Source organism: Hyperolius riggenbachi, chromosome 3 (genome assembly GCF_040937935.1).
Source record: "Hyperolius riggenbachi isolate aHypRig1 chromosome 3, aHypRig1.pri, whole genome shotgun sequence".
In the NCBI taxonomy this organism is placed as follows: domain Eukaryota; kingdom Metazoa; phylum Chordata; class Amphibia; order Anura; family Hyperoliidae; genus Hyperolius; species Hyperolius riggenbachi.
In genome coordinates this window covers 235,464,067-235,483,037 of record NC_090648.1, presented here as the reverse complement: position 1 = coordinate 235,483,037, position 18,971 = coordinate 235,464,067, and the positions used below count along the sequence as shown (strand labels likewise).

Sequence of the window (18,971 nt, the reverse complement as noted above, 5' to 3'; positions counted from 1 at the left end):
CCGATCGGGATTCGATTTGATTCAACTCGATTTGCCATTGTTTTGCAATGGCAAATCAAATCCCGATCGGACATGTCGGATTTAATCGGATCGTAATCAAATCGTACAAAGATTCGTATCCTGTAGATTGGGCTTAAAACCCACCTAAAGACCAGGCTCATTATTGCTATATTGGCCACTGCAGCTTTAAGGCCAAGCTGCAGGGCCGCTTTTTTTTTTATAAAATGTAATACATTGCCATTTTTTTTTTTATTTACCCTCCTCTGCTCCCTCCCACCAGCCAATCAGGGTAATCAGCTGTCATAGGCTTCAGCCTATGACAGCCGATCACTCCCCAGCCTCAGGAGGGGACAGCAGTGTCACACGGCTGTCCCCAGTACAGCGCTGCTGCCAATCGCAGCACTGTACATGTAAATAGATGGCGATCACACCATCTAACAGTCTCCCAAGCGGCGATTGCCACTCAGAGAATGAAGAGGGGGTGGAGCTCCGCCCCCCCTAGCAGGAGGTGCGTGTGATCTCATGCAAATCAGAGCCCCAGGACTTGATGCCATTGGCGTGGGGCGGTCTTTAGGTAGTTAAATCTCTTTTCAATTTAAGAATTGCAATCCATTTTTGACTGATTGTAACATCAAAAATCTGACCAATGTACCCCACACTCACATTTTTCACATATGAGAGGAATTGGCGCAGGAGACTTGGGTGCAGGATACAGCCTGTATGGCTCATCCTGCTCCTGCACAAATTTCTATTGATTTTTAAATACTATTCCCCTCCAGGCCACCATGGATGGTGGGGAATGAAATAATTTGGCTTCCAGCGATTGCTGGAGGCCGAATTATAGTGTTTTATAAGGAACTTCAGCTCAGTCTGACAGCGCTGAAGTTACTCACTGCTGTGCACAAGTCTCCTGCACTGGAATGGCAGTGTTAAATTTTTTCCACAACCATGAAATTAAAAAAAAAAAAAAGAAAACTCAGGAAAAAAAAAATTTTGCTTGGGTCTGTACATCAAGTAATTGACAATCTGCCGCACACAATTTTGATAAAAATTGATCAGAAAAACACTATCAAATAAAAATGGAAAATTCCATCAGATCTCAAAAGAATTAAATTAAAAGCTTTTGAATCTTTGGGACAACCGACTAATTATCAAATTGATGTAAAATTGGATCTTTTAATTGTACAGTGTGGGGCCACCTTTAAAGGAAGTCAAAGACCCTTTTCACTGTGGGAAGAAACCAGAGTATATAAGGGAAACATACAAGAGACGTACAGCTACTGATAGTATCCAAGCCATTATTCAAGTCTAAACAATGGTACCCATATGTATGACTTCCATTTATGAAAGTTTATGGGAACATGAATAATTGTTCCCCGAAAATCATTTTAAACCAGTACAGTAAGGCTTCATATGAGCAGCCTGCCTTGCTAACCAAAGTGCACACCCCTACCCTCATTCATGCTTGTGGGCTGCTCCATGACGACCCCATCCCATTCCTGGAGCAATGAGGTCATGAACATCATGCTGTAGAACTGTCAGGCTATGGCACTTCTTCCTTCCACACCAGTGGGAGGGCAGGGGGGAGCTATTGTGTGTTGTGTGGATACAGGACAGGCACCCATCAGTGGGATGGGGCAGAGTGGGTGAAGCTATTCCAGTTTAGTAGCAGACCAGATAGTAACATGTATTTTCAGTTTAGCAGTTTTCTTATCACTACTCTCGCAATTTAGAAATTGACAGTCCCTTTTTTGTTTTATAGCATCACCCTACAGCCCAATGAGTGATCACAGAAGCCTTGCTTGGGAACCTTTGACCTTTACAGCATTAATGGACTCCAGCCATTCTTTAAGTGTGTCAGGAAGAGGGTATTTCAGACATGGACAACCAACCTTCTGGCTTGTAAACAGCTCTTTCCTAAATTAACAGATGTCTTAGATGTGACAAGCCAAATGCAACCTATAAGAGACAAACTATGTAGCTTGAAAAGTGTGTCTTCTATGCTTTTTTTTCTTTAATTATTCATTGGATTCACCATACTGGGGCATTTGGGGACAGCTTTCCCACCCAGGCCTTCCCCATTCCTTTTCTGCCCCTATCCACAGGGAAGGCCTGGAAACCACTAGGAGCACTTTAATGAGCGCTTTGATTTGAAAAGCTCTTGCTAATGTAATGCTAACCACTTGAGCGATGTGATTTTATAAAAATCCCCCATAGTATTGCATTAGCAAGAGCTTTTTCAAATCACTAGTGCTTAGAAAAGGCTGCTAGTGGGTTTGAGCCCTTATACATTTTTCCCCTACCCTCAAGGAAGAGAGTGAAGCTCCACCCTCTCCCTAATGACAGCTGTAGAGCGAAGACTGACGATGTGGGAGAGGAGGGGCTGACACCTGCAGGCAGCTCCTGGGAAGAGGCAAGGAGAGAAGCTAGTTTACTTTTGTGAGTGGATTTGTGTCAGTGTTTGAGAAACTGTCTCTCGAGGTATATATACAGTGTGTCTAGTGTGTGGAAACAGTATACCGTTCTGTCCTTTGTGGTGCATGCCCCATCACTAGTGTGTATGACTAAGGGCCAATTACACATCAGCCCAACATGATGTGCCAATAAAGTATTTTCCATTTGGATGCTCCACTGTTTGAGAGACTTCTCTTTTTGACCATAGTGTGTGACTGTACAGTGTACTGTATGTGATGAATACAGTGTTTCATGCAAGTATTAAGCATGTATTGTGAATTGAGGTAACTTCACAATATTATTAATACTCATATCACACTTAGGTCATACCATCCTATGGCTAGCCCGGCATACCCTCCTTTTTGTTATGTCAGTGCATGCAGCTTTTTAGAATATCATGCACAGCATCTAACATAAGCAAGACACTGAAATGTAGATTTGGGGTTGGGTGCACATGATCCTTGGGAGCTAGAGACCCTTGTCCCAGCACTGCCTGTTCAGCTGTGTATCATCTGTATCCATCATGGTTTGTGCAACCATATTTACCTTGTATTATCTTGTACTATGCCTCAGGAGTGGTCACTAGAGTATACAATCTAAAACAACAATTCTACTTTGTTCCAAAGTGACCCAAACAGACCATGTTAATTAGTCCAGTAAAAGTTTTGTCAGTCACATTTCTTCCCTGTGTCCCATCACTCTCCATGGTCACAGTGGCCATTAAAGTCAATGAGCCGTAACACTGCCTGCGGAAGTGCTCTGGGCACCGCAGAAGTAACGCAGAACCTGCAGTGCATTACCCCATGACTCCCAGAAGTGCACCAGAAGTTGCGTTTTAGTGCAGTCACACTGCAGCTATAGTACACATTGCGACTTTAGCTGTGGTGTCATTATTCCATAATGCACTGCTATCACAGTGCATCAGTGTTCAAGGAACCTTCAGGTTCGCTGGAAATGCCTTAGCAAGTCAGGCCACATGTGCAGTACTAGTGTAATGCCATTTATCAGGTTCTCAACCCCATTTCTAAAACGTGTGAATATTTTTTTCACTCTAAATAAGAGAAAATATCAATATATGTATATCAATACATTTATTAGCACAAGTAAATGTTAGATTTTTTTCTCATGTTCAAATATATTACATTTTAATTTAGTGGCACATTTAGAACCAGCTTTTTGACACAGGTCAGCCCAGGATCAGTATTCATCTTCTTCCTCTTCGTCATTCACAGTATCTGTTCCTACTTCTTCATAATCCTTTTCAAGAGCGGCCATATCTTCCCTTGCTTCAGAGAACTCCCCTTCCTCCATGCCCTCTCCCACATACCAGTGTACAAAGGCCCTCTTAGCATACATAAGGTCAAATTTATGGTCAAGCCTGGCCCAGGCCTCTGCAATAGCTGTAGTATTACTCAACATACAGACCGCACGCTGGACTTTAGCCAGGTCTCCTTTTGGAACCACAGTAGGAGGCTGGTAGTTTATTCCCACCTTAAAACCAGTAGGACACCAATCCACAAACAGAATGGACCTTCTGGATTTAATGGCAGCTATTGCAGCATTTACATCTTTTGGCACCACATCACCCCTATACAACAGACAGCAAGCCATGTATTTACCACGTCGAGGGTCACATTTTACCATCTGATTTGAAAATTCAAAACAAGAGTTTGTGATTTCTGGTACAGAAAGCTGCTCATGGTAAGCCTTTTCTGCTGAGATTATGGGTGAATAGGTGACCAGTGGGAAATGGATTCGAGGATAAGGAACCAAATTTGTTTGAAATTCTGTAAGATCTACATTTAGTGCGCCATCAAACCTTAAAGACGCCGTTATGGAAGAAACTATTTGGCCTATCAATCTATTCAAGTTGGTGTAAGCAGGGCGTTCAATGTCTAAATTTCGCTTGCAGATATCATAGATAGCTTCATTGTCCACCATGAAGGCACAGTCTGAATGTTCCAGAGTTGTGTGGGTTGTCAGAATAGAATTATATGGTTCCACCACTGCAGTGGATATCTGTGGAGCAGGGTAAACAGAAAATTCCAGCTTTGACTTCTTTCCATAGTCAACAGATAGACGTTCCATCAGTAAGGAAGTGAAACCAGAACCTGTACCTCCTCCAAAGCTGTGAAAGATCAAAAATCCTTGAAGGCCAGAACATTGTTCACTCTGTAAAAAACAAACAAAAAGAGGATAAAGGGGTATTACTGACTAATACAAATGGATGTAGACACTTTACCCCACTTCACACTCACAAAACCATGGTCTCTAGAGTTTGGCTATCCCAACAAAAATCCACTAGGTGTTCCAAACCATCTCTGTCAAAGTAGATAAACAGAGTATGGCTAGATAGAAAAAGTTAATGTTTTAGTACTTTTAACAGACTAAACATCAAGGTCATGGTGAACCAGAACTCATTGGAGTGTGTAAGGGGCTACAATGGTCCAAAAAGCCCCCGTACTAAAAATGCATGGAAAACAAAGGTTGCTTACACAAAGAATTTGCGATAATGCAGGTTGGAGTGAGCTCTGAGATGTCTCCCAGTGCATCACTGCTGAATATATGCAAATTAACCATTGTACTTAGAAGCTAAACACCTCCAGATCCGCTTGAATGCAATCATGGCCTCAATTCACTAAGCAGTTTAGACTAGTCTACACTCTACAGATGGTTTGGTGTAATGTTTTAGACCTGGTCTCATTCAGTAATTACACAATTCACAAAGGCAAACTAGTAACCACACCCACTTATGACAGCGATTAGACCAGCTGATTTCTGTAGGTAAAGTAATTCTGTGAGGTATTTTAGATGTGAGGATGGAACCTTTTGAATTAATTATGTAGGAGTTTAATTGTATGCAGAGGAGAGCTCATCAAAGAAGGATATCAGTCATAGCTACTGGTTTGTGAATTGCATCTTTTGAGCATTTCTCCTGCTTTGCCCACCTAATTACCAAATGTTTTAGACCAGGTCTAACACATTTGGCAATAGTGAATTCCCCTTTGATGCAACGGACCAAATCAGACCAAAAAACAACCAGTAGACTAGTCTAAACTGTTTAATGAATTGAGGCCACTGTGTCAGCTTGCAATTAGTACAGAGCATAATCCAACATGCATGCAGACTGGATTGGTTGAGCCTCAGTGCACGGCATGGATTAATTTGGCTCTATAGAGTAGGACTCGAAAAACCCAGATGTACAGACAGGGGCGCCGTCCACATACAAGCAAGCCAATCCCCCGCTTGGGGCCTCACGCTGCGGGGGGCACCAGGCAGAGCGAGTTAAGTTTCAACTTACCTTCCTTGATCCTGACCGCTTCTATCTACTTCCTGTCCCGATGTCTGTCGCTATGGTAACAACGCCCCCTGTGATGACGTACCGCATGTCATCACAGGGGAAGCTCTTACGACTGGGGGCCATATACCCATCTAACCTATACTGGGGGCCATACACCCATCTAACCTGTACTGGGGCAAATATACTGGCTACCTATATTGGAGGCACCTACCTATCTAACCTATACGGGGCACCAACCTATCTAACTTATATGGGGGCATCAACCCATCTTACCTATACTGGGGCAACTATATGGGCTACCTATACTGGGGGACCTACAGCTGGCTACCTATACTGCAGGCACCTATACCAGTCTCCACGTGCATTTTACACCCTCACCCTGGGTGTAATTTAGCCTAGAAACTGCTAGTATTTGGCTCCACCCGCTATGTTTTGGCAACGCCCATTTTTCGCCACGGCTTTGTTTTCGGGTGTGGCTATTTTTTTTTAGAAGCGGCGAGGCACTTTTCATGGATGGGGCCTCAAGTTATGGACTGCTTGGGGCCACCAAAACCTTAGCTGTACCCCTGGGTACAGACTACAGAGGTACAGTAACTAGTGTAACTATGGAATTTGACACCTGGTGCAGATTTACAGACCTCCCAAAAACAATTTTTTGAAGGGAGGGTTGGGGCGACAAGCATGTCGCTGCAATCAATAGTCTAGGGCAGAGGTAGTTAATCAGCTTTGCTAAGACTAATTTCCTCACCTGTGCATGTATGTGGTTTTCTGCAAAACATGTACTGTTGGTGGGCCTTGAGGACAGGGTTGGGGGAACTGTGGTCTAGGGCACGGTTATTACAGCAGCCAGTGCACATGGCTACTAATGACAGGCAACTTCTGAAGCACTAAACACATCCTGCCACCTCTTTCTGCTAATGTCCCAGATGCAGCACAGTAATCATTCTCTCTACTTACCCTGCTGCTCTGCACATTCACTCACTGCAGGCTGTGTGTAGAGAGCAAGGAAACATTACTCATGGGACAGGAAGGGGGAGGGGGGACTAGATCTAGTGCAGGAAGTAGCACAGTCCCCTACACTGCTTGCTGCTATTTTCCTGAATGTTGCCTGAACTATGAAAAAGTCTCAGGTGGAAGAACAGTGATTGAGCACCACAGCGGCACCCCCTAGCCATGGCTACACCCGCTGCTGTGAGCACCTGCAGCCCTGTGGTAGGTACGCCATTGAACAGAACTACAATAAAGTACAAGTAGCAAAGCCCCGTTTTTAAAGCAAACCTGAAGCAAAATGTTTTACTTATGAGATAATGGTATGTGTATTACAGCTAAGAGCATTAGTAGCAAATAAATGATTATGTTTTCCAGTACAGGAAGACTTAAGAAACTTCAGTTAACTATGAAAAAAAGCTTCTCTGAGCTCTCCGACCCAGCTTGGGTCAAATACCATATTTTCTGATGCACTTTAAGAAACCATGAGAGAGCTTCTGACAAGGCTTTACTTTAGAAAAGTTCAAAGGGTCATTAGTTCTGCTCTGTTTTATAGTTTAAACTAGTGTGCAGTTTGTAAATTCCAAATATTGCAGAATGATGCCAAAAGACTCGGCTACTAATGTGCTATTAATAATCCCTATAACACATACAATTTGTTAAATACAGGGGCATAACAATCCCCCCTGCAAGGGGTGCAGATGCGGAGGGGGCCCTTAGAGGAGGAAGCCTGCGGGGAAGCCCATGGCTCTGAAGCCCAACCAGGGCAGTTTTGGGTAGAATGCGGTGCAGTAGACACAAGCAGTGGGAAGGGGGCCCACCTCCTCCCCCCACCTCCTCCCCCCCCCCCCCCCCTCAGGCTCCCCCTACAGCACCCCTCCAGCGTGACAGCAGCGGGCAGGGAACGCGAACCCAACTCTTCCACGTTCCATGCAAATCCTCTCACCTCTTACTGAGCTAATCACCACTGCTGTCATTTGCTGGAGGGGAAAGCGCTGAAAGGGGACCCTGTGGTGGTGGGGGGCAGGCTCCTCGCCTGCTGCTCCACCTGTAACTGGCTACCTATATGGGGGCACCTATAGCTAGCTACCTATACTGGGGGCACCTATAGCTAGCTACCTATAGGCAGACTTTCCCCATTTTAAGAAGGGATCATACAAGTCAGTGGAAAATGGCAAAGTATTGCTTTATTAACCTATTTTGGTTCCTGGACGTAGTTTCTACGTCCAGGAACCATGCGCGGTACCGCGCACCCCCGTGGCCGATCATGCGCGTGCACGCGCACTCCCGGCCGCGGATTCGGTAGCCAAGGAATCAATGTATCGGGCTACGGAGCCCGATCATTGATTCCTCTCCCCCGCTGAAAAAGCGACAGCTTCTCTCGGAAGCTGAGCTTTTTCTGGCCGTCTTCTTCCTGATGCGTCACTAAGCGCGTGCTACGCTTAGAGTGACGTCATGTAAACAAACTCATGGCCACCATCTTGCGGCCAAAAAGTAATACTACACCTGGAAAAAAAAAAAAAAAAAAAACACAGAATTAACACACATTTACATTATAAATCTATTGTTTACCTCCCACCCTCCCAAAAGTACCCTAATAAAATTTTTAGTATAAAAAAAAACCATTACAATAAAAAAAAGGTAAATATTTACCTAAGGGTCTAAACTTTTTAAATATCAATGTAAAGATGAAATATTTCTATATTTTTTTATTTTAAACTTGTAAATAGTGATAGATGCAAAATTGAAAAAATGCACCTTTATTTCCAAATAAAATATTGTCGCCATACATTGTGATAGGGACATAATGTTAACGGTGTAATAACCGGGACATATGGGCATATACAATACGTGAGTTTTAATTATGGAGGCATGTATTATTTTAAAACTATAATGGCTGAAAACTGAGAAATAATGAATTTTTCCATTTTTTCTTATTCTTCCTGTTAAAATGCATTTACAGTAAAGTGGCTCTTAGCAAAATGTACCCCCCAAAGAAAGCCTAATTGGTGGCGGAAAAAACAAGATATAGATCAGTTCATTGTGATTAGTGATAAAGTTATAGGCTAATGAATGGGAGGTGAACATTTCTCACGTGAAAACGACGGAACCTGAATGGGTTAACAGACAACTAGTAAAACAGGTATACAAATATTCATAAGCCTGCCATTTTTTTTTTAAAAAGACAGTTTTAGCCCAGTTGAGTTTCCACTCAGCATATAGGAAGAGAAGCTGCCTAGTCAAATTTTACTATTAAATATGGCCAGTGAGAAGTTACCGAGTTCATACACACAGGCTATATGCAAATGTATGCAGTTTGGATTTTGACTACTAGTACTCAAACGCAATAGCTGCGGAGCTTCATATAGTCAGCAAACTTTGCATCAATTCAAAATTAGCATCTCAATGACCATCTCTAGCCACTAGGAGGGTTCGTTCACACTGAGGGCGTTTTTTGCCCTTTTTTCAAAATCGCACTGAAAGCGATTGTGCAATGATTCTCTATGACAGGAGTTCACATCTGAGGGGTTTGTCTCTGATCTGCTCAGGAAAGTACCATTTTTGAGGAGATTCCGCCTCAATGGAAGGTATAGGAAAAACACAAACCGCTCACAAAAACTGTGCAAATCTAAATAAAAAAAAAAAAAAAAAAAAAGTCAAAAAGAAAAAAAGCTTACGCGAACGCAATGTGAACAAGGCCTTAGGGAGGGCTTCACACTTGTCTGCGCAGACATGAACTTTTCTCCCACTTGCATTTCAGACCATGGGCCATATGCAGTTTACTTTTCACCTGTGTTTTCTCCTAAGTGATATTTTCACAACTTCCAAATAAAATGTCTTTGCATCCCAGCAAGCAAATACTCAAAATAATTTTGATGGTACTTTTTCATCCTACTTTTGTTGCTTTGTCCATTGCAAAGTGCTAAAAAGTTAAATTGAAGATGAAAAATTCTCTTGGGAGAAAACTCAGGAGAAAAAATGAATTGCATATGGGTCCACATTATGTTATATGCATTTTTCCACAGTAACTCAGACAAAACAGCAAACAATACAAAAAAAAAAAAAAAAAAAAAAAAAAGAACACAATGGCCTCAATTCACTAAGCTTTATTAAACTATCAAATGTTTGATAATTTACCTAATGGGTAAAATCTAACTTTGAATTCACTAAGGTGTTAAACATTTATCAAATTGTATCAATAAAATGTTCAATAAATCTATAACACATTAGTGAATTCAAAATTAGATTTTACTCATGAGGTAAATTAAACGTTGATAAAGCTTGGCGAATATTGAGGCCACTGTATGATTAGTGTAGGCGAGTTTCCCACATGCAAAATTCACATTTACCGTAAATGCAAGCCATCCCATTGACTTACATTAGTTTCAAGCTCAAATGTGAATTTGCATGCAAGAAAAAGCATGCGATATTGACACATGAAAACTGCCTTATAGTGCCCATACATGATACAATAAAAACCATTTGATTTTCATATTTGACCAAAATGAGCGAATTGAAAGTAAAAAATATTTTTTCGATCAAGAAAAAGCAGTGATCTTTTTTTCAATAAAAATCCGATTGTACATGTTGGAAAAATCTTTATAGTCAATCTAACGGAATACTAAAACGAAGTTATCTAATCGAAAAAAGAAAACATTTGTACCATGTATGGGCACCATTAGACAGCAGATGTGGCGATGATAAATCTCCAGATAACCTCACAACTTACCAGTTTCCGTACTCTGTCAATACAGTTATCAATTATTTCCTTTCCAACAGTATAGTGACCTCGAGCATAATTATTTGCTGCGTCTTCCTTGCCGTTTATTAGTTGTTCTGGGTGAAACAGTTTGCCATACAGTCCAGTTCGGATCTCATCTGAGTAAAGGATTTACAGTTAATTCTTGTGAAAATTATCCTCTGTAGAAAATACACATCTACCAACAATTAAACATGCAAGTCAGTATTGTAAGGGCCCATTCACACTTGAGCGTTTTGCTGGCGATTTTGGCAAAACGCTAGCGCTTTTCAAAGCGCTACTTGTAATTTAAGTTTACTAGGGAGATTTGCACTAATCGGAAATTAGTCTGAAAATGGTGCAGGCGACGCGTTTTGCATTTTTGGGCGATTTGCGCAAATTGCCCAAAAATGAGAAATGCAAATGCATCACCTGCACCATTTTCAGGTTATTTCCCGGCGATTGCGTTTCAGTGCTATAGAAGCTCTAATTGCGATTGCAAAAAAAAAAAAAAAAAAGCGCCAAGTGTGAAAGTCGATTTTTTGGAGTTGACCACCAAAAGTCTCCAGAGCAAATCGCAAACAAAAGTGCTAGCGTTTTGCTAACAGCAAGTGTGAATGGGCCCTAATGGTACATTTAGATCAGCGCGTTCGTGTGGTGCAACAAATCCATTGGCATAACAAGAGTCATGCTGTGAGGTACTGGACAACATGCTGGTTTTCAGTTGCACAGATGCTTTACCGCATGTGTCACATCATACCATGCAATTTTCCCCTCGTGCTGTATTCTCTGTAAAAGCAGGTTTGCAACAAACTCCCTAGTGTGAACTTAGCCTTAATGTACAGTTGAACATACTGCCCTTCATGAGTTCCCCTGTTGTGGCATCATGGGACAAAAACATTTTTACTACAACTTTGAAAAGCAAAAGTCATTTTCTATCCTGGTTTTTCAAAGTGTTAACTTAATCTACATGACAAAAGCAGAAGCTGCATGGTATAGTAGGTTACTGGACTCGTCCAAAACAGACTACAGTGGGAGGAAGTGATGTTACAAAATGTATATTAAAATAAAAATTGTAAACTTTAGATTCAGGGCACATTTTATGGGCTGCTTATATCACAGAGTTTAACACAGCTCACCCTCCTAAATGTCATTTTTTTAAAGAGAGCCCAAGGTGGGCACAAAAACAAACCACAAACACTACACTGCCCAGGGGCTGGGTGGATCCATCCCCACCACCCCGTTGGCCCACATGCAGTCACTTTCACTTTTGGGACCTTTGGGGGGTCACAACCATGGAAGGAGAGAGAGATTCTCTCCCTGCGTGCAGGAAGGTGGGGAGCAGCAGGGGAGTGGCCAGTAAGAGCTGCCCAATGGCAGCTGAGGAAAAGCCTGCAGGAATACCCCTAGTGGGTGGTGGGAGTTTTGGAACAGGGAATCCATCTCCTACCATTAATATGGTCAGAATAGCGACAATAATTGAGGGGCTACAGAGGCATGTCAAATGAGGCAGGGAACATGCCTCTGTGTCCCATCTGCGAACCCCCCGGTTCTCTTTAAAGGATATGGAGGCAAGAAAGACATTTTACTTACCTGCATGCGCAAAAGAAGATCTGACCCACCTGCAGGTCACAATCTTACAGAGGGTGTAGCAGTGACAGATTCTAGGGGCTGGAAGAAGCCCCAGATGAGTAAAAGGTTTATTTTCTTGCCCCCTGTATCCTTTAAGGCCTGGATCCCAGTAACGGTGCTTTTCTAAGAGCTCGTGATTTGAAATGCCCTTGCCAATGTAAATGCTGTGTGTGATCCCACTTGAGGGAAGTGATTTAACAAAAAAAAAACACAAATAGCATTACATTAACAAGAGCTATTCCAATTGCAAACAGTTAGGAAGGTGCTGCTAATGGGTTCCAAGCCTAATACAGTTTATTCACATCGATTTAGATTATCCAAAAATCTTTGGATACAGAAGCTGTGTTTTAAGATGTCCAGTACACATAGAAAGTATTACTATAAATGGAATCTTTTAAAAATGTTAGCACCCATTAAGGCGGCCATACACAGATTTACAGCAGATTCGACCATCAGATTACTGTCAAGTCTAATCTGACAGAAATCTATCAGAATGAAAACTATTGAACAAACAAAAAAGATCTAAATGCATTATTGGACCATTAGATCTAGCGCAACTATGAGCCATCGATCTGCTGCCAGCAACAGATCAACCTAGATCTTCCATCCTGTCACATCGAAATGGGACACAAATCGATTTGAAAAAAATCGATTTCTTATCGATCGCTGAAATCGACCAGTGTATGGGCCTCTTAACAGTAGGTTATAAAACCTTAAAAAAAATAAACCACTAGTTTAACCTTTTTATTAACACCACGCACACAAAATTTATAAGGATAGCCCCCTGAACTGCACTAGGATGTAACTATTAAAGGGACACTAAGTGAAAAAATAAGATGATCTAATCAATTAGTTGTGTAGAATAGATTATTAATAGAACATTAGTAGCAAAGAAAATTTTTATTTTCAGGTTTTTTGTTTTGTTTTTATAACATTGCAACATTCTCTAATATTTGCAGTTTACACCCTACACAGCATTCTAAATGATTTCACAGAGCAGGCTAGTGACCTTTTGAACTGCCCTCTGCAGAAAAAAAAACAACCGTGACAAACTTGAAATCATAAGCTTCAGAAGACAGTCTGACTGAAAGTCGTGGAGCTCAGATGAGCTCTTTTTGCTTAGATAACTGGAGTTTAACAATATTAGACTTCTCTGCTTTGAATGCGTTTCTTTGAAGTACTACACATACAAATCAAATTTATTTTCACTTCGCATTCCCTTTAGGCTACTTTCCCACCAAGACGTTGCGTTTTAGGGGACGTTATGGTCGCATAACGTGCCCCTAACGCAACGTATGGTGGTGTTAAAGTTGGCCGTCAGATTGAGCTGCATTGTGCAGCTCTCAAAGCAGCCGCTCCAGGTTAGTGATAGGAAGTCCGGATCTTTTTAAGGATTCTGATCATTTGAATCGGATCATTTGAATCATTTTACTGGGGAAGCAGATTGGGTGAAATGATTAGCAGGACAGGACTTTCCCTGCACTGTACATTCTGTATGTTCCTGTTTCTTCCAGACACCCACTGTGAACCGAATCTTTCATTGTGATGATCCGGATGATTCGACTCAAAAAAGATCCGGATAAAGGGCTGGAACCCACAAGAGCGTTTTTTTTAGCATTTTGGCAGCGCTGCGATACGCTAGCGTTTTGCCAAAACGCTCAGCTGATGTTAATGGATGGGGCAACTGCCACAGGAACGTTTGTGTTTCCCAGAAACGCAAACGCAGGACCTGCAGCATTTTGGGAGCGTTAGCGCTTCAATGTAAAGTATTGAAACGCTAGCAGAAACGCTCAGCAAAACCTAAACTGAGCGGTTTTGCTAGCGTTTTGCGGTTCAGCACACTAACAAAATTAAAAATAATTCATAGGACCAATCAGGATAAAAACGCAAAACGCTACACAACCGCTGAGGAAAAAAAATACACTGTTGCAAAACGCGACCGAAAACTCGCATGAATCCGCTTGCAAACCGCTCAGGCAAAACGTTAGCGGTTGCTTTTTGCGTTTGCTGTTTTCAGTGGGTTCCAGCCCAAAATGAACGATTCGTTCATGATACGGACAACACTACAGTCCCACCACGAGTCACCTCAGTGCAGTGAATATTAGCCATGTGGCTGGCTGCAGAGGAGGAGGGGAGACCTCCAACATTACTGAGCATGTGCAAATAGTCTAACGTGGCTTAGGGCAGTATAACGTACAGCATGCAGCACTTTGTTTAAACGTTTACTATATAACACAACGTGTGCACTGTGAAACAGCAAATTGATTTTACAGTGCTTTGAGTTAGGCTGCGTTACTGGCTGCTGTAACGTTGGACTTTAACCACCCTGGCGTTCTGATTAAATCGCCAGGGTGGCTGGGGGAGGGTTTTTTTTAAATAAAAAAAAAAAACTATTTCATGCAGCCAACTGAAAGTTGGCTGCATGGAAGCCCACTAGAGGGCGCTCCGGAGGCGTTCTTCCGATCGCCTCCGGCGCCCAGAATAAACAAGGAAGGCCGCAATGAGCGGCCTTCCTTGTTTTGCTTAGATCGTCGCCATAGCGACGAGCGGAGTGACGTCATCGACGTCAGCCGACGTCCTGACGTCAGCCGCCTCCGATCCAGCCCTTAGCGCTGGCCGGAACTTTTTGTTCCGGCTACGCTGGGCTCAGGCGGCTGGGGGGACCCTCTTTCGCCGCTGCAGAGCGGCGGCGATCAGGCAGCACACGCGGCTGGCAAAGTGCCGGCTGCGTGTGCTGCTTTTTATTTTACGAAAATCGTCCCAGCAGGGCCTGAGCGGCAGCCTCTGGCGGTGTTGGACGAGCCTTAAGGCACTGAATCAGTGGGACAAATGTACATCTTATATGTAATGCATTTTAAATTTTTTGTGAGTGCGCCTTTAATGTTTGAACTACTGGAGATAAAGAAAAGGGAATGGGTATGACTGTAGGCTGGGTATGGGCCAGGTGCTCTGATATATGCTCATATACCCGGCTTACATTTAGCTACTTGCCTCAGGTTCCATTTTAACATACCTCCAAGCCATTATCTAATAGTGCTCTATAGCACTTGGCATTGAAAATGGTGCTGAAGAGACGGTCTATCACAATAGATTACAGACCCATGGTTGGGTTGCATGCCGGTGATAATGATACAGTCATACTTACCAATAACTGATGGCTCAAGGTCAGCAAATATTGCCCGTGGTACATGTTTGCCAGAGCTGGTCTCACTGAAGAATGTGCCGAAGCATGAATCTGATGTGTTGGCATCTTTAGAAAAGACACCGTCAGGCTGGATTCCATGCTCTAGACAATACAGCTCCCAGCAAGCATTGCCCATCTGCACACCTGCTTGGCCAATATGTATAGAGAGGCACTCCCTCTGAAAAAAAGAGAAGCCATGACTGCATTAGACAGCATCAAAGACCAATGGCTACACATCCTAGCCTACATCAGCTGGCATGATAAAACACTCCAGACACCATTTCAGAATCCCTTTTAACCGGTGCCAATCCAGTGTAGGACTGACTATGTCCAACACTGACACCAGTTCAGCACCAGACAGTTCAACATAAAACCTGGCTGCCGCTAGGGGTGCAATTGTCTCTCTTGTTCAACGTGGTGTCAAACTTTATATCACTACTGCACCATGCATTTAAAATAGTGGGAGCATTTGGGCTTGCCACTTAGGCCGCTTTTACGGAAAACACTTAAAGAGAAACTCCAACCAAGAATTGAACTTTATCCCAATCAGTAGCTGATACCCCCTTTTACATGAGAAATAGAATGATTTTCACAAACAGACCATCAGGGGGCGCTGTGTGACTAATTTTGTGCTGAAACCCCTCCCACAAGAGGCTCTGAATACCGCGGTACTCTGCCACAATGTAACAATGTTCACAGACAGGAAATTGCTGCTTAAAGCTGTCTGTAACAGCCAGAGCAGCTAGAAACAGCTACATAACTTGCCCACAGTAACAATGTCACCATGTAATACATGTCAGAATGTGAATCTGGGAGAGGAAAGATTTTACAATGAGCAAACACTGACTAAATCAGTTATACATTATGCTAAAATTGAAGCACTTTTTTTATTATTTTCACTGGAGTTCCTCTTTAAAATGCTTAGACTAATTAGCCCTAAGGCAACAAAAAAACCTAGTGATTATAGCCATGGATGTCTTTCAATGCAAGGAAAGCATCTAAGCCCCGCACACACAAGCAGGGAGGGAAGCAGGATGCAAGAACACATGAGGAGTCAGGGACACATGTGCAGCACAATGTTATATATGCTGCTACACAAATTACAGTACATGGGGAGCAGACGACACAGGGAGCTGGGGACACCTAAGCACATGTGAGGGACCAGCACTGGGAACACATGGGCACTGGAGGACATTGGGGAGAACATCTAATATCTATCCATCTTTTCCCCTTGGCTTTTGCCCACTAAACCTAGGTGCATCTTATGGCAAAAAAAAATACGGTAACATTTTAACCACACTAAAAGATGAATGCACACATGCAATTTTGATTGGCCAATCACTGACCAGTTTTACCACCTCCATGTATGAGGGCTAACAGATCTTTGAGTACTATGAATACTACATGAAGTGATAAAATTGGCCAATCATTTTTCTAATCAAAATTGGATGTGTGTACCAGTCTTTACTAAGAACCCTTTCCTAAAGGAATGGCAACAAAAAAAAAAAAACACAACTTTCCTTCCGTGCACAGACCATGTCCCCTTAGTTTAGGGACCAAAAGCTCATTTGCCACACTTCTATATTGCCCTCTGATAAAATTATAAGTCTCCTCTAAAGCATAGTACACACTTCCAATTATTAATGGCCAACTGCTGACCATTATTATCACCTCCATGTAGAATGAGGGCCAGACATTAACCACGTCTTCAGCCTACAGTGATATTTCCCCTTATGCATCTGAGCAACTTTCACCTCCCATTCATTCGCCAATAACTTTATCACAATTACCGTATTTTTCACCGTATAAGACGCTCCAGAATATAAGCCGCACCCAGGTTTAGAGGGCAAGAAACGGGAAAAAAAATAACGAAACCTGGTGCGTCCATATTTCAGGAGTATCTTGTACATATCCTCCCCCAAATGGTGTTCTGTGTACCACGTGTCCTCTCATCTCCCCCTGTCTACCCCAAGTGTCCTGTGGTCACCCCTCCGTGTCCTCTCGTCTGCCCCCCTGTGCCCTGTGGTCACCCCCCACCAGGGCTGCCATCAGAATTTTCTGGGCCCCATACTTGGCAAACCTACAGCGCCCCCCTCACGCCAAATAATCTGATAAATACATTGTGTGGGGGCAGAGCCATGGTATGTTGGCTAGTCAAAGCAACTTGCCCGTTTCCCATAACTCCCTCCCCCCTGCCTTGATGCATGTTCACCAGTCATACAACAGGTAAGAGGGAGCTGACCACACAACTCCTGTTATGCCACAGTAGAATTGCCAGCAGAGGCTCGAATTTCACTGCCACTGTTTGGGCCCCAAACCCTTCCTGGGCCCCATACTACTGTCACTCTTGTACCCCCCTGATGGCTTCCCTGCCCCCCACTTCAGTGTGTGGCTTCCTCTAGTGCCGGCTTCTAATGAAGCTGGATGTCTTCAATCGCTGCGGGCAAGATGGAGGTGGTAAGCTGCCGCCACTGACACTGCATGGGGGACCCGGAGACATAAGCGGGGGGGCCAGAGGCATAAACAGGGGGCAGGTTAATCACAGCAGGGAGCCAGGCACAGCGGGGACACAGGCAGGGAATCCCCGATGTCGGCATTTCGTATCGGCAGGCGTTTGGAAGTCGGGGATTTCCTGCCTATGCCATATAAGATGCAGGGATTTTTTCATCCCATTTTTTGGGGAGAAAAAGTGCGTCTTATACGGCGAAAAATATGGTAATTGATCTATTTGTTTTTTCCTCCACCAATTAGGCTTTCTTTGGGTGGTACATTTTGCTAAGAATAATTTTTTTTAAAAATGCATTTTAAACGGATTAAGAAAAAAAAAAATTCAGTTTTCAGCCATTATAGCCTTAAAATACATGCTACCATAATTAAAACCTACGTATTTTATGTGTCCTGTTATTACACCATTTAATTTATTTATGTCCCTATAACAATGTATGGTGTCAATATTTTATTTGGAAATAAAGCTGCATTTTTCCAAATTGCGTCCATCACGATTTACAAGCTTATATATTTTTTAACTTCTACCTCGCTTGGCATGCATATTAAAAAAGTTCAGGCCCTTAAAGGGACTCCAAGCAGTGAATAAAAAAAAAATCTGAACTTACCTGGTGCTTTCTCCAGCCCACCGTGATTCGGGAGGTCCCTCTGTCCTCCTGGCTCCTCTCCCAGGCCCTGCTCAGAAATGGCTCCCGGCGACACCGGGACCGAGTATCGGGCTCCCTCTTCCAGAAAGATGACAGTCGTCACCACACCAGCCGCCTCACATCACGGTGGCTGGCGTGACAGTACTGCACATGCGCGGTTTAATAGAAAAATTGCAGCCTTTTAAAGAAAGCCATCTGTTTTTCTTAGGGGGACATAGATCAATGAATGGGAACTGTATTCCCATTCATTAATCTCAGGGGCAGCGGGAGCAGCATGGCAGGCTATCTGGATGGATATATCCATCCAGATAGACCTAAGTGGTTAAAGCAAACCTGAACTGAAAATTATAGTCAAAGTAAACATACACACATACTTACCTCTTGTGTAGTCTACTCAATCTTTCTCCTCTCCTGCATCCGGTTTGTCCACTGTGCTCAATGTAATTCTGTCCTCCATTTTGTAAATTGCCATTACCCAATAACCGCTTACTGGTCAGCACTCTGTTAAACTGGGATATCACC

At 43.0% G+C, this 18,971-nt stretch overlaps 2 protein-coding genes across 14 annotated transcripts in view; one reads left to right on the top strand and one right to left on the bottom strand.

Moving 5' to 3' along the window:
• Positions 1–2,624, top strand: part of LOC137563493 (testis-specific gene 13 protein-like) — a 235,827-nt gene extending 233,203 nt beyond the window's left edge. For all 13 annotated transcript variants that reach the window (XM_068276007.1, XM_068276010.1, XM_068276005.1 and 10 more), the window contains one exon: positions 1,763–2,624. In XM_068276007.1, the coding sequence (XP_068132108.1) occupies positions 1,763–1,926 (164 nt within the window). In that variant the 3' untranslated portion in view covers positions 1,927–2,624. The remainder of the gene's footprint in view (positions 1–1,762) is intronic.
• A 1,027-nt stretch (positions 2,625–3,651) lies between these two features.
• On the bottom strand, positions 3,652–15,469 carry LOC137561352 (tubulin alpha chain-like). Its single transcript, XM_068272638.1, has 3 exons — positions 15,259–15,469; positions 10,473–10,621; positions 3,652–4,626 (listed from the first exon to the last, which is right to left on the bottom strand). The coding sequence occupies exons 1-3, from the start codon at positions 15,431–15,433 to the stop codon at positions 3,652–3,654; spliced, it is 1,299 nt and encodes a 432-aa protein (XP_068128739.1). The 5' UTR covers positions 15,434–15,469.
• Between the last annotated feature and the right edge of the window lie 3,502 nt (positions 15,470–18,971).

Excerpts from the sequence above, each read along its gene's own strand:
- LOC137561352 (XM_068272638.1), bottom strand. The coding sequence starts at position 15,433 with ATGGGCAATGCTTGCTGGGAGCTGTATTGTCTAGAGCATGGAATCCAG. Across the intron at positions 10,622-15,258 it reads CCTTGAGCCATCAGTTATTG|ATGAGATCCGAACTGGACTG; the intron begins GTAAGTATGACT and ends TCCTTTACTCAG. Across the intron at positions 4,627-10,472 it reads TTGACAGAGTACGGAAACTG|AGTGAACAATGTTCTGGCCT; the intron begins GTAAGTTGTGAG and ends TGTTTTTTACAG.